At 45.0% G+C, this 14,909-nt stretch overlaps 2 protein-coding genes across 2 annotated transcripts in view; both read left to right on the forward strand.

Annotated features, from left to right (window-relative positions):
* Nucleotides 1-205: 205 nt before the first annotated feature.
* Nucleotides 206-727, forward strand: LOC120837905. The gene has a single exon (XM_040207545.3). The coding sequence runs from the start codon at nucleotides 206-208 to the stop codon at nucleotides 725-727; it is 522 nt and encodes a 173-aa protein (XP_040063479.2).
* Nucleotides 728-976: 249 nt separating this feature from the next.
* The window catches only part of LOC120837907 (uncharacterized protein K02A2.6-like), a 74,600-nt gene continuing 60,667 nt past the window's right edge, over nucleotides 977-14,909 (forward strand). Inside the window, exons 1-5 of the mRNA XM_042288491.1 lie at nucleotides 977-1,780; nucleotides 2,201-2,380; nucleotides 2,648-3,447; nucleotides 3,672-3,833; nucleotides 9,413-9,554. Coding sequence (XP_042144425.1) covers nucleotides 977-1,780; nucleotides 2,201-2,380; nucleotides 2,648-3,447; nucleotides 3,672-3,833; nucleotides 9,413-9,554 — 2,088 coding nt within the window. The remainder of the gene's footprint in view (nucleotides 1,781-2,200; nucleotides 2,381-2,647; nucleotides 3,448-3,671; nucleotides 3,834-9,412; nucleotides 9,555-14,909) is intronic.

Genomic DNA, 14,909 nt, shown 5'->3' on the forward strand with positions numbered 1-14,909 from the left:
GCCAGTGTAGCATCATGTAATCCGCTCACTAATCGAATCAATAAACATCGTTTTCTGACATGGTGACAGAAGCGGGATCTACCAAGAAGAAGAAAGAAGAACCTCAGCAGAAACGATACAGCCACTGATTCGAGCGACGGAGCGAAGAAGACGCCGTTAAAACAATACAAACAAGCCGACGCACGTGAGCGCCGATTCCGAAACTATGGAAGGTGGTCTAAAGACGCCGAGGCCTCTTGATCTGTCGTCGCAGTCGCCTGACGTTTGGGACGACTGGCTTCAGAGCCACGAATGGTACGCAACAGCGATCCAGTTACAGAAGAAACCTCCCGAAGTTCAAGTAGCGAACTTCATGACTGTCATCGGCCCAGACGCACAGAACGTGTTCCGAACGCTCCCACTGAGCGAAGACGACAAGAAAAACCTGGACATCGTAAAGCAACGGTTCAAAGAGCACTTCCACCCGAAGGTCAACCCCACCTACGAACGGTACAGGTTCAATCAAATGAAGCAGAAAGAGGGCGAGACTTTCACCGAGTTTCTGACGGCCGCAAGACTACAAGCAAAGAAATGCAAGTTCGGCGAGCTGACTGATGAACTACTACGCGATCGCATTATCGTTGGCATCACCAATGACGATGTCAGAGAAAGACTGCTAAGCGACCCGACTGTCGACCTGCAGAAAGCCGTGAATCTCTGCAAAGCGAGCGAACAGGCGTCACAGTAGCTCAAAGAAATCGTAAACAAAGAAACGAGGACCGTCGACGCCGTCACGAAGAAGACAAAGCAGCTACCGAGAAAGAAGACTGTCGCGGAGACAAAAGAGCAAGCGCCAGCGAATTCGGGAATGGCAAGAAAAGCATGCAGCTTCTGTGGAGGATTTCACAGACCAAAAGAATGTCCAGCGTATGGCAAGACCTGTAACAAGTGCCAAAAGAAAGGACACTTTGCTGCAATGTGCCGATCAAGCAGAAGTATGGTGCAACACAAGGTCCATGCCATCGACAACCACGAAGACCCTGAAGAAGAAATGTATGTGTCGGAGCTGAGAACCAAGACAAGCAAGACGGTGTGGCAAGAAGAGATCCAGTTCAAGTGTGGAACTAAAGTTGTCATGAAACTGGACACAGGAGCGCAATGCAACGTCCTCCCAAGCAAGAACGTCCAAGCCATGAGACTACAAGTGTTTCCTTCGCCAGTCAAAAGAATCGCAACATACAGCAATCACAAGATGCAAGTGATCGGTGAGGTGAGAGAAGCATGCACTGTCCGTGATCAGCCAGCGAAACTGAAATTCCTCGTCGTGAACTCTGACGTGACACCAGTTCTGGGTCAGAACGCATGCGAGCTCCTCAACCTCGTGAAGAGAGTGCACACAGTCCAAGCAACGCAAGAAGATGACGAAATATTTCAAGGCATCGGTTGCATCAAGAACTTTGTCTATGATGCCGATGTCAAAGAGGGAGCAAGCAAGAAGCTGGAAAACAAGCCACCAAGAAGGGTCCCATATGCACTTATGGATGAAGTCAAGCAAGAGCTCACGAGCATGGAACAGAAAGGAATCGTCGAAAAAATCACAGAACCAACTCCATTCTGCAGTGAAATGGTTGTTGTGAAGCAGCGAGGAAAGATCAGGATCTGCATCGATCCAGTGGAACTGAACAAAGTTCTTATAAGACGAAACTATCCTCTCAAGACTTTGGAAGAAATTGTTGCGCATGTCAGAGGATCCAAGCGGTTCACTCTGCTAGACCTCAAGAAAGGATTTTGGCAAATGCAAGTGTCCGAGCGCACCAAAAAGTATCTAGCCTTCAGCACTCCGTGGGGCAGGTACTGCTTTAAGAGAGTTCCATTTGGCATAGCCACAGCACCGGAAGTTTTTCAACAAGTCATCAGCAGAATCCTAGAAGGGATTCCGAACGCCGTCAACTCCATGGACGACATCCTGGTGTATGCCGAAACAAGCGAACAGCTGCAAGAAACTACAAAGAAGGTCATGGATGCTCTGAAAGAAGCTGGCACTAAACTCAACAAAGACAAGTGTGTCTTTGACAAGCCTGCAGTCAAGTTTCTTGGTCACGAAATCACTGCAGAAGGACTCAAGATCGACCAAGAAAAGGTAGCCGCCATCGACCAGTTAAATGAACCAAAGAACAAGACCGAGCTACAGAGACTGCTAGGGATGATCCAGTATCTCCAGAAGTTCGTGCCCAACCTTGCGGACAAGACTGCACCACTGAGAAAGCTCATTACCAAGGACACTGAGTACCTGTGGACAGAGGAACAGAGCAAGGCACTGACCGAAATCAAGCAAGCGCTGAAGAGTGCACCAACACTCGCATACTACAACGTTAATGGTGCTATGACCCTTTCAGTGGACGCAAGCTCAAAAGCCCTAGGAGCTGTTCTCCTACAAGAAGGAAAGCCTGTTGCCTACGCCTCAGCAGCAATGACGGAAGCACAACAGAACTACCCTCAGATCGAGAAGGAGGCACTAGCGATCCGATACGGCTGCCGGAAATTTCACCAATATATCTATGGAAGACCTCTAACCACCGAGACAGACCACAAGCCGATCGAGAGCATCGCAAAGAAGCCGCTGAGCAAAGCCCCTCCTCGACTACAAAGACTTCTCTTTGACGTACAGCAGTACGCACCAACAGTCGTCTACAAGAAAGGAACAGAACTCGTGATCGCAGATCTACTGAGCAGAGACTGCATCAAGAACGAGTCGGCAGGTGCATATACAGATGACATACAAGTGATGGCAATTGTACCCATGTCACCTGAAACAATGGAAGAACTAAAGAGGGACATTGCCCAAGACAAAGAAATCCAAGAAGTGATCCAAGCCACGAAAGAAGGATGGCCAAGCACCACAAGAGGGCTCAGTGACCCAATGAAGCTGTATTGGTCATTTAGGGATGAACTCGCTGTGTATGAAGACATGTTGTTCAGAAGCGATCGGATAGTCATTCCGAAAACTTGGAGAAACAGACTGCTCGTCCAGATCCACGTGGGACATCTAGGCATAAACAGTTGTCTAAAGAGAGCCCGCGAGACTGTATACTGGCCAGGGCTAACGACAGACATCAAATGCTACGTGGAAAGATGTGCCACATGCCAAGCAACTGACAAGAAACCAGCGAGACAGCCACTTCATCTCAAAGAAATACCAGACCTCCCGTGGGAAAGAGTAGCATCAGATCTCTTCAACTTCGAAGGAAAGTCCTACGTTGTCATTGTCGACAGCTACTCTGGATACCTAGACTTCAAGAAGCTCTCAGGAGAATCGTCAAAAGAAGTTGTAAACGTCATGAAAGAGTGGCTAGCAACTCAAGGCGTCCCCAAAGTGATTGAAACAGACAACGGTCCCTGCTACGCAGCACAAGAATTCAAGAACTTTAGCAGAGACTGGGGCTTCCAGCACGTGACTTCAAGTCCGAGGTATGCGCAGTCAAACGGTCTTGCCGAGCGAGCCGTTCAGACTGGAAAAGGGATTCTCCGAAAATGCTCTCTGGATGGAAGCGACATACAAATGGCCCTCCTCAGTTTCAGAAACACGCCAAGGAGTGAAGAACAGGGTTCACCTGCACAAAGACTGTACAGCAGGAGGACAAGAACTCCAGTTCCCACACACAAGCAGCTATTAAGCCCGAAATAATCCAAAGCGTGCCGGACAAGCTGCGTCACGAGCGCAACCAGCAGAAGGCTTACGCTGACCAGCACTCCAAACGAGCCCCTGCCATGGCCCAAGGCGATAAAGTCAAAGTTTGGGAAGAAAACAGGAGATGGGTTCCTGGAACAGTCGTACGTCTTTCGGAAGAACCTCGGTCTGTGATAGTACAGACGCCAAAGGGACAGTACCGTCGCAATACGTCCTTTGTTCGTCCGACTAAGGCTGAGCTACACCACGCTGCAAAAACTCATACTACCAGCATCGAGCCACATGTGCCACAGCCTGTGACCGACAGCCGAGTATGCCCCAGCCCCCAGCGAGAGAACCCGGCAGACTCAACCACCGTTACCAAATCAGGTCGCATAATCAAACCCGTCGTCAGGCTTGATCTCTAAAGAAAAAAAGGGGGATGTCAAGGAAGCCAAGCCAAGCAAAAGACACTGGACTGTCGAGAAAGCCAAGCCGAGCTAAAGCCACAGACGCAGAGATCCAGCAATGGCGTAGCCAGTGTAGCATCATGTAATCCGCTCACTAATCGAATCAATAAACATCGTTTTCTGACACGAGTGGACAACGACTGGTCTGCCAACAACCGGTCACGGGCGACATCAACCGCCAGGGCGTTAGGGACATTCGTAAATAATGAAATCACATCAAAGAATACCATAGCCTCGTGCGGTAGTAGGGTCTGAGCGCGTATAAGTTCAACAAAGTCATGGGAATTCCGGACGCTAAACTCATTTTTTCTTGTAAGAGGGCTCAGAATCATAACCAGATATTTGGAAAGGCTGTAAGTGGATGAACTAATAAAAGATACACTCGGGCGTAGGGGGCAACCCGGTTTGTGAATTTTGGGGAGTCCATACATCTTGGGTGTCGCGGCGTCAAAGGAGAAGAGACGACGGTATAGGTCGTCACTGATGCGTCCTTTCTTTTTCAGCTCTCGAAGGTGGTCAACTAACTCTCTTTCGGACTTAGCAGCGGGATCTCCTGATAGCCTCACGAAATAGTGACTGTCGTTTATAACTTCATACATCATCTTCATGTAGTCATCCCTATCAAGCACACCGGTTCTTTTTCCTTTGTCGGCCTTTAAAATCATGATGGAGCTGTCTGACTTCAACTCATAAAGAGCCATGCGTTCTTGTTGACCAACAAACAAATGTCCCATCGGCGCCTGGATCGAGCCGAACGAACACGTTACGTTAAGGGTTTCGGAGGCATTGGGACGCGGCCTTAGGCCGTTGGGGGTACGAACTGTATACAAACCCTACAGAACAATCGCCAATGTTATCTCCAAGCCAAAAGATCCGACCCCGCCAGAGGCAGAAAGGGTCGTGGTTTACCAGGTACAGTGCAAGGAATGTGACGCTTCCTACATTGGAGCGACGGGACGAAAAAGAAAAACAAGACTAAAAGAACACGCACGGGACCGCCACCCGCTTCATGTCCGAACTCGTCGACCACGCATGGACGTCAGGACACCAATTTGACATTGACAAGGCATCGACCTTGGAGGGCGATAAAAGGTGGGAACCGAGGAAGCTGCTGGAATATTGGTTCATCCAAAACGACAAACGCGGAAGTGATTCATCGCTGGTAAACAAGAACCGTGGCCCCCTGCCGGACGTGTACACAAACTTTATGCCTAAATAACCGAACTTTTTTGTGCGACTCTCACTCGCTCTGCGCTCTACTGAAGATGCCTCCCGCACGGGAGGCGAAACGTTTAATTAAATTGTTTTTTTTTTTTATGTCAAGCCGTTTTTGTTATTACATTTATCACGTCTTCGCCCGGCTTGTGGAGTATTTTTGCGCTCCTAATTTCACCGGCACGACAGCCATGGGAGGCCACTGCGAGCAAATGGGGAGAGAAATAATTGAGGCCTATCGGATGGCGACAAGCCCGGAAAACATAACCACCCCGTCCATTTCGCTCTCAAGAAAGGAGATTATCTTTCTGAGGCCCTTAAAGGGCCCATGAAACGATTTTTGGGTTGGGATAAATCATTTTAGATTGGGATTTTACTAATAGCACATCGTTCAGTGGACCAAAAGAAAAAGGTAGAAAGTCAAAAGCCTGACTTTCAGTGCGAAAATTCGAAAACAGCGCGACTATTTCGTACCTTCTCCCCTTCGCAACCTCTCTACCTTTTCACTGTGATACAACCGCGGTCCCAAAAGCGCGTTGTCGGGTCTAAACTCACGTCACACGCAACCGGACCTCACTTATTCAATTCACCCCTAAGCTGACATTGTGGTGGAAGCTACGCGCTTGCCGGACCAATCAGCCGCCTCCCTTTCATCACCTGACTTCATTCTCTGCAGCCACATTTGCCACGCTCACGTGGCAAGTGTGGCTGGCCCAACGAGTACGTAGCTTCAACAGCACTATCAGCTTCGGAATGAACAGGGAGGGGAAGGCAACTTTTGTCTGAATTTTGAGCGACGGGCTAATCTTCTAGGGGGAGAATGGATGTGTCCGGGATTACACAAACAAGAGTGCGAGCAAGAGGGGACTCCCCCTTTTCGCCTTCTTTAACTGTTTGGTGGAATGCGCGATTTATGAGTTGAGGAGGAAAGCGAAACAGGAAAAAGTTGGAAAAGCGTTTCATGACCTCTTTAATGGAAGCCGAACGCTGACAGACTAGGCAAGGCGACAAGGTCACCGGCAGAAGCGGCCTTTCCTTTTATGCGTTGTTGATGACCCATCGACCTCGCCTTTTGCAAATCCTCCCCACCTGTTTTTGCGTCTTCGTGTGACTGTCAGCGAGCGCGACAGCCGCTTTAAGCAAATCAAAAGGATGAAGCGAAACGCGTGACTCAGCGTGACCTCTCTACATAGGACGCGTAGGACAAAAACGTTTGGACGAAAATTTGTCACGTGACTTTTTCTGTCACGCTGGGCTGATGGGATCTCTGGTACTGTCGTTTTCGCCGTTTGCCTAGTTATAGGAATAAGCAGGCCACGTAGGTCCGGTTCTCGAACTGGGCTCTTCAGTGTTCTGTTGCTTTCGTGCGTTGCAGACGCGGCCGTGTTTTTTCGTCGTAAACGTTCGGAATACGTCCATGCCAATTTTTCGGTAACAGTCATTTTTTGCACCGGAGTTCGTGGAATACCTGTGATGTGTTTGTTGGACACGCTTCGACAAAAACTGCTCTTCGCCGACGACGAGACGTCAGTTGAATGTGCGCAACCTTCTTCCTCGAATGTGTTTGTGGGGTGCCTGAGTTGGATTATGCATCTATCAAGGATTACATGATATCGCTCTTTTATTAGTAAGTGCACTGCAAGCATGATTCTGATAGTCGTCCTGCTTTCCTTTCATTCTCCGCGGTTTTACGTGTGATGAGTTTTGCTTGGCATGAGGACAGTGTTCATTGTATTTTATAATTTGCTTTTCGTTTTACAGAGAAGTGTGACCTTTGTAAATATGTTGAGAATACACTGTGTGTAATGATAGTTGTTTAATAAACTTCTGGAAGCGATCGAAAAAATTTGTTTGTCCGTATAAGTGATTGGATATGCAACAAATGACATGCAACGTACGCATACTTGCATGACGTTCGGCCAATACGAAGCAGACGCATCGTAGAGTTTTCGCACAATATTACGCGAACGCTAGGCCGGGGCGAAACAGCTGTACGGCAATACATGCCGGGTATCAAACGGTGGTGCAAAACTGGACAGTTGAGCGATATGGAACCGACTTTCGGCCGGCACTGGCACGATACTGCAAAGTATTGCCGTGCTGCTTAGGAACGGAGGTGATGTCATCTTACTATCGTGCTTCCAACGCTTATTTATTTTATTTCTCTTCTGGGACGCGTAAAAGAGCACTGCTGTGACACACCAGAGATATTCGAAACTTGGGCTGGCCTCTCGGCTTTCTTTGCCACTTTTGGCACTTATTTGGCACTTCAGTGGGTAGCCAGAAAAGAGCCAAACTTCGGCATGCCCCGAATCGACAAATTAAGACTTACTGCGGCAGTTATGGCTCAAGTTTGGCACTTACTTTGGCACAACTGTGGCGGACCAGAGAAAAGCCAAACTCGGCGAGGCTGAAATACCGAAATTAGGCGTTGCTTTGGTAGTTATGGCTCAAGTATGGCACACTTCGGCACTCCTGTGGCGTATCAGAGAAACGCCAAATTTTGGCGTGTCCGAAATACCCAAATTAGGCGTTGCTCTGGCAGTTATGGCTTAATTATTGCATCAACTTTGGCGCTCCTCTGGCGGACCAGAGAAACGCCAAACCTTAGCACGTCCCAAATACCGAAATTAGGCGTTGCTCTGGCAGTTATGGCTGAAGTATGGCACCAACTTTGGCGCTCCTCTGGCGGACCAGAAAAACGCCAAACCTTGGCATGCCCCGAATTCCCAGTTTAGGTTTTATTTTGGCAGTTACGGCTCAAATCTGGCACCAACTTTAGCGCTCCTCTGGCGGACCAGAGCAACGCCAAACTTTGGCATGTCCAAAATACCCAAATTGGGCACTACTGTGGCCGTTATAGCTCTAGTATTGCACTACCTCGGCAATCCTGTGGCGGACCCGAGAAAAGCCAAACTTTGGCACGTCCCAAATACCGAAATTAGGCGTTGCTCTGGCAGCTATGGCTGAAGTATGGCACCAACTTTGGCGCTCCTCTGGCGGACCAGAGAAACGCCAAACCTTGGCACGTCCCAAATACCGAAATTAGGCGTTGCTCTGGCAGTTATGGCTGAAGTATGGCACCAACTTTGGCACTCCTCTGGCAGACCAGAGAAATGCCAAACCTTGGCATGCCCCGAATTCCCAGATTAGGATTTACTATGGCAGTTATGGCTCAAGTATGGCACCAACTTTGGCACTCCTCTGGCGTACCGGAGAAGAGCCAAACTTTGGCATGCCATAGGATCGCCCAACTAAGGCTATAGTTAGGCAGCGTACTTTGGCACTGATGAATGCCATGGTGCAAAAACCTAACTGCGCCAAAGTTGGGTCCTTATGTTTGCCAGAGCTTTGCCCAAGTTGGGCATTCCTCTGGCGTGCTACCTGGGTAGCCTTGAAAAAAAAAGTACATGGGTATGGACATTGCACGTGTGTTTCCTTTTTAGCGCCAATCTCGCTGAATCCACCGATTGTTTTATCTATGTTTTTTTTGTTTTCTTCCTAATAATCCTAAAGAGGGTCCAATGTATTTTGATACATATAAACTGTGCCTGAGCCTTGCTCATATTTTTCTAACAATTATCATTTACATTTTATTCGGCCAAGTAATCGTTTGTTTGTTGTCGTTTACTTTCATTCCTATAGAACGGTGTAAAAACTGCACATACCAAAATAATATTTTTGCTTGACTATTTTTTTAATAGTAATCTCCGCGGAATGTATATCCTTATTTGAGACTTGAAGTTTCAGGTACAAAAAAATCTTTTGCAAACCATTTTAAAAACAATTATTGGTACAGTATTATTTAAACTTTGTATTCACCTCGATCAAAAATGTAGAGATTTCTAACTTAAAATATTATAACATAAAGCCGCGTAGCCTAAAGGAATGAATAAATGTGACTCAACGTAGCGCAGAACAGACATTTTATTTCTTCTCTAATATTTTAATCAGAACCAAACCTTTTTATCGGTTAACAAAATTAACGGCGTATCAAGTAATATTCGATTAATCGGAAGGTTAATCGATCGAAGGGCTAGCCATAAAATACATGAATGAATGTTTCTTTTTCTATTTTTAGAGCTGGCGAAGGACTTAACTCTAAAGATGTCCAAGAAGCCTGCGGCAATGCTTGGAACAAGAACATTAGACACTTCGGGATGCTGAACATTCGGAACCTAAACAATAATGCGGCCGTCGCAAGCAGCACGAAGCTACTCAAAGTGAGTAAACTTTATTGTGAATTTATGTAGATATATCTTGACTTTTTGTTAAAAAGACGTGTACCTTTTCTCGTTTCAAAGGTGTTAGAACACGAAAAACAAAAGGTAGACCATATTTAAAATAAAATTCGCCTTGATTACTTGGTACACACAAGCTTTGTTTAAGGATTCCTAGAGATCTTGAAAATATAACAAATAGTATAGAAATGTGAACCTTTTGCATGTGGCAATCAGAAAACGCTTGCAGAATTCTGACGTCGGCTACCCGCTTTATGCAGCCTTGTCACGCAGATCATGATGTCTGTACACCATATAATAGGTATCGGACATGGGAAAGCTCTCTATTCTAGACGCGGCCATTCTCACACACGCTTGCCCTCTCTCACTCTGCTCTCGCTTTTGCCCCCTTCGCCCTTCCTTGCTTTCCTCTCTGGAAAGTACTGCCAGTACTTTCAGACTGGTGTATCGAAGTTTGATGAAGATGGTATCTTTTATGCCGTAATCCAACAAATGTCCTGTGAAATACAATTGATATACGGTGGTTTTCTTCATTACGAGGTGTGTTGCTCTTCGAAGGTACACTGAACAAGTAAGCGCGTAAGTTATGAGACTATATCGTAAGCAAAAATGAACATGACGTACATGTGATAGCGCAAAATAAGAAGTATATTTTTTGTTTCTTTTTCCTACTTTGTACATTTGCTTTGAAGGATAAAAATTGCCTGGTAATTCTCAGGGTTAAAAATTGGAAAATTACCGTCATCGCAGAGAATTGTAGACACTGCTGTTTTAGGAAAAAGATAAATACCGGAATTTCGGATGAAGAATGAATTGACCTGACAAAATCGTGGGACAAAATTGCATGCGTTGTCTGTCAAGGAAAACGCTGGCGTAGCTTCCAACACCTATGCGATTTCAAACGTAATGTTGTTTTGGTTCCCGATGGATTTTACACGATGGACGAGACCAAAACGTGAATGTCGTAATGGCAGGACTCCGACGGACTCGGCGGGTTTCTCCGCGTACTATTTCGCGGCTGCGTCTTGTGTCGACTGCGAGTTTGTTGGAGACGGCTGCGAATTAGTCCGCGACGATTCCGTCGCCGTTGCTGATGCTGACCGCCAGAGGGTCGAAGTCAAAGACCAGTTTCGAAGTCAAAAAGGCCAGTTTCCAACTTCACATGCGATTCCCATGTGAAGTTAGATGTGATGCGAACACCCAGATATATGTAAGTGTCAAGCCGCTCAAAAGTCATGTGATTAAGCATATAGGCAGGAGGCTCGCACATCGAGCGTAAATTGAAACGTACAGATTAATTTAACACTCAAATCATGAATCAAGTTCTAGTAGTATCAACAGAGCATTTTTAAAATCAACAGGATCAACAATTGTGGCGATGAATGCGGAAAGGTGATTCCAGTCAGCAGACGTACGAGGTATGAAAGATCTGCAGAAGGAATTAGTATGGCACTGCGGAATTTCGACTTTATGTATGTGATCATTGCGTGACGATATGTAGGATGGCTCCAGTAAGAGTTCTGTCTTAAGGATTAAGGTGTGAACAAATATTTTTTTTGTTAATAAACCTTATCGATAAAAATTTCGGCGTAAAGAAAGAGTTGGCAAGGTTAGGCATTTTTATAGAGGTTACGTTCGATGTACGATGGTAATTAGAAAGAATGAAACGCACAGATATATTCTGGACAGCTTTCAAGGCGCCGACGAGGCTCTCAGGGTTAGGATCCCAAAAAGAATAAGCGTACTCAAGTTTTGACCGGACTAGTGTTTTATAAAAAAATAATTTCAAAGTCAAAGGAGTCTCTAAAAAAATACGTTTTAGATAGCCAAGCATGCAATTGGCATTGGAAATGACGTGGTGAACATGCGATTCCCATGTGAGGTTAGATGTGATGTGAACGCCCAGATATTTGTGTGAACCCGCTCAAAAGTCATATTATTAAGGATATAGGAAGGACGATCGTACATCGAGCGTAAATTAACCGTATATTGTTAGGCACGCCGCTCTACAAAAAGTGTAACATAGCCCATAATTGCGTGGGTCAAACTTCATTGCATATCAGGTTAATATTGGATTGAATTTGATTGGCGGGAGTATGCTATCACCTAAGCCCTATCCCATGAAACATGCAGACACCGATGGGCAACTATGAACGAAAGCTATTTTCTAGTTTTTGTTTTTGTAGGCAAAGTCAAATAAGTAAAATATTGTTTCTGAGATCGTGAAACGCATTTAAATAAGCTGTTTATTGTATAATTATAATTTAACTACTGCAAAGGTGCAAGCGAGCTGGGCAAGAATGACGAAAAACATTCCTGGAGAAGGGAAACAAAGTACCTCTTCTTGAAATTAGTACTTGATTTAACTTTTTCTTCTATAGCCCACGTTGTCGGCCACAACGGGCTATAAATATTTTAGAGCGCAGCTCTTAAAGGCCCGTTTCCGGCTTGAGCGGCGTTAGCATCGGCGTCGGCGTCGCCGTCGCCGTCGGCGTAAACGCGAGGTCACTTGCCCCCCCCCCCCCGAAGGTCAGGTGACCTTGGGAGGGGGGTCACGTGACCTGAGGGGGTCACGTGTTTTCTTGAGGTCACGTAACCTCTGAGGCCACGTGACCCGCCTGAGGACACGTGACCCCCTCCCCCCCCCCCTATGTCACGAGACCTCCCAAGGTCACGTGATCCCCGCCTCTGAGGTCACGTGACCTAAGGTGTCCCCTATCCCTCAGTACGCTTCCATCCTCCTCTTCGAAAGCTGCGCTCTAACCGGCGTTACATGGAATTGTAAGCGGCTTTCATTTTTCTGTGAACATCTGAATCTGTAATAATAGCTTCAACATATAGCAAAATGAACAATCTAAGAAAAAACTTAAAATTCAACAAAGCATGGTATAACCACGCTTTGAAAATAAACTCGAATTCGTGGCTTCCTGAGGTCAATTTTTTTATTTCTTTTCGAGTTATCTGTTTGATCGATTTTACTTGGTAAACATGTGGAAGTGAAAAATTACATGGATGAAGAATCAGCCGTCCCGTAATGGTCTATTTTGGGGCCCCTCCTTTTTAACATTAACGTCGAAAGTGTCAAATTCTCAGTTCTTTCGTCGTGTGTGTGTGTGTGTGTGTGTTTTTTTGTTGTGGTTGTTTTTTTGTACGCAGATGACAGTATCCTTGTGTCTCCTAGTAATGACCTGTCCATATTTGCACCTTTCGTTCAGGCCGATGCCGATGCTTGCACAATGTTATCTTGGTTTGGGAGAAACAATATTTTGGTCAATGTGGCTAAATTTTGATTACCGTGCTTCTGTAATCCTAATAAACATGTTAAACTATCTGAATATTACTTTATCACACAATGTGAAAATCATATAACTGTAACCCCTTGAATATGCTCTTGCAAGAAAATATTGGGGCATCCGTTTCACTGAACACTTTGAACTTCGAGCGTTCCCTCGGAGTTTGTTGCAAAACATATCGCAGTGTGTCTGCATCTTTGTAACGTTTGTACTTCATGGCTGAAGTGTATTACGGGTAAAGGTGTGTAATGTACTGGGAGAGCCTATCCTTCAGTACAGTTTAACTGTTTATGGTGTATGCTAAAACAACAGTATGTAGAAATGAGATATCATACTGGATAAATAGCTCGTAATTTTGCCAACTGAATAAAGATGCATTATCTGGACACACGCAAACAATGTTTTGCAGATACTTTTGCTTGAGAATTTGTTCTGGCATATATTGCTGAAAAACGCCACGGAAGTAATTTCTTTGATTACCTACACGGAAAGAAAAACATCTTAAGACAAAAAGAGCGTTTGTTTATTACAAAAATATTTTAAATTATGGAAAGCGGTTCAGGTAATTCTATGTCCCCCATTGTGATAATAAAGCGCCAGAAAGACTTTTTTTTACTTTGGACTGGATAAGAGCATTGAAAAAAATTTAAAATAAAGTATTTAAATTTACATTGTTCATCTGCATTATTTCGTCAAAACAGGACGTGTTGCGCCGCGCAAAACTATTTGATTGCATTGTTTTTGTGACACTCTTGGCTATTTTTACATTTTTTACTTTCTCATTTTATTTTGTTCTTATTAGTCATGGTCATTTCTGCTAGATACCGGGCCCTGCCCACAATGAAGATTAATAAAGCTTGGACTTGAGTTTGGGCTAGTTCGTTGTAGCGCAGCAAATTCAGCTATGTACCTGCCCACAAGCACAGAAGACCTTCAGCTGACTTGAAACATTACCTGTACACTCTGTTTTTTGAACAGTAAAACTTAATATTGTATGATGTCGTTTAGATTAGGTTGACTTTTGGTATCACTTCCAAATAGTACTACACAACCTTTTTCTGCGTGCGGATCACGAAAAACACGGTAAGCCCCGTAAGGAAAACAATCAGTAATAATTGCTGACCCTACTATCCTCAGTCGTTGAATCATTCTCAAAGACGTTTTTCAACTAAGAGCCCCGTTTCCTTAAGGCACGCCGTTGAGTTTCTCATTTACTCATAAACCCAAATATGTCATTTTTCCTATTGTTCAGTGGTTCTAGACCTTCCTTGGATATTCAGATCACAAACTGTCACTTACTAAATTTACCATCAGCAATTATTGATGCTACAAAACCGCTCATACATATATTCTAATGTAAAGATGTCTCTAAAGAACTAGAACGGTTCTTCATTACGATAAATCACTCATGGCATCAGAGGAATCATAGCGCGAGAAAAAAGTATCGTCTTTGATAAGAGTTCCTGTATGATCCACGCACTAAAAATTGTACGAAAATACTCCTACCAACTTATTTGTTAGATCACGCCAATTTCAAAATCATAATATGAGGTGATCTACTCGTCATGCTTTTATTTTCGTCTACATTGTGATCTTATGCGACCCTGCATGAAACTTTTAAGCTGTAGCCTCAACCTCACAGACCGCACAGCAACAGCTGTAGGGGAGAGTGGGGAGGAATGGGAGTTTTCACACTACAAATTTTGTGTAGCTAATTGGCAACTTAAAATGAATGTATTGGTTCTAAATATAGCATGAAAGACACTTCACATCAGCTGATCATAGCATGCTGCCCTAAATCTTTTTAGAAATGGTTAAAAAATTGCGAAGAATTAAAGACAATTACAATTTTTTGTAACGCCTGATCAGAGCGCAGCACTTGAGGAGGATGAGAAGGTACGGAGGAAAAAGGTAAACCCCTCTTCCTTACCGGATAAATATAGCGGAGGAAATTTCCCGCTTTATTTTGCGGGAAAGGTTTACCATCGTTGTGTCACACGTGAAGTCACGTGTGGCGTCACAAGTGTCGTCAAACGTGAAATCA

This window comes from Ixodes scapularis, unplaced genomic scaffold (genome assembly GCF_016920785.2).
Source record: "Ixodes scapularis isolate PalLabHiFi unplaced genomic scaffold, ASM1692078v2 PGA_scaffold10__122_contigs__length_95168666, whole genome shotgun sequence".
In the NCBI taxonomy this organism is placed as follows: Eukaryota; Metazoa; Arthropoda; class Arachnida; order Ixodida; family Ixodidae; genus Ixodes; species Ixodes scapularis.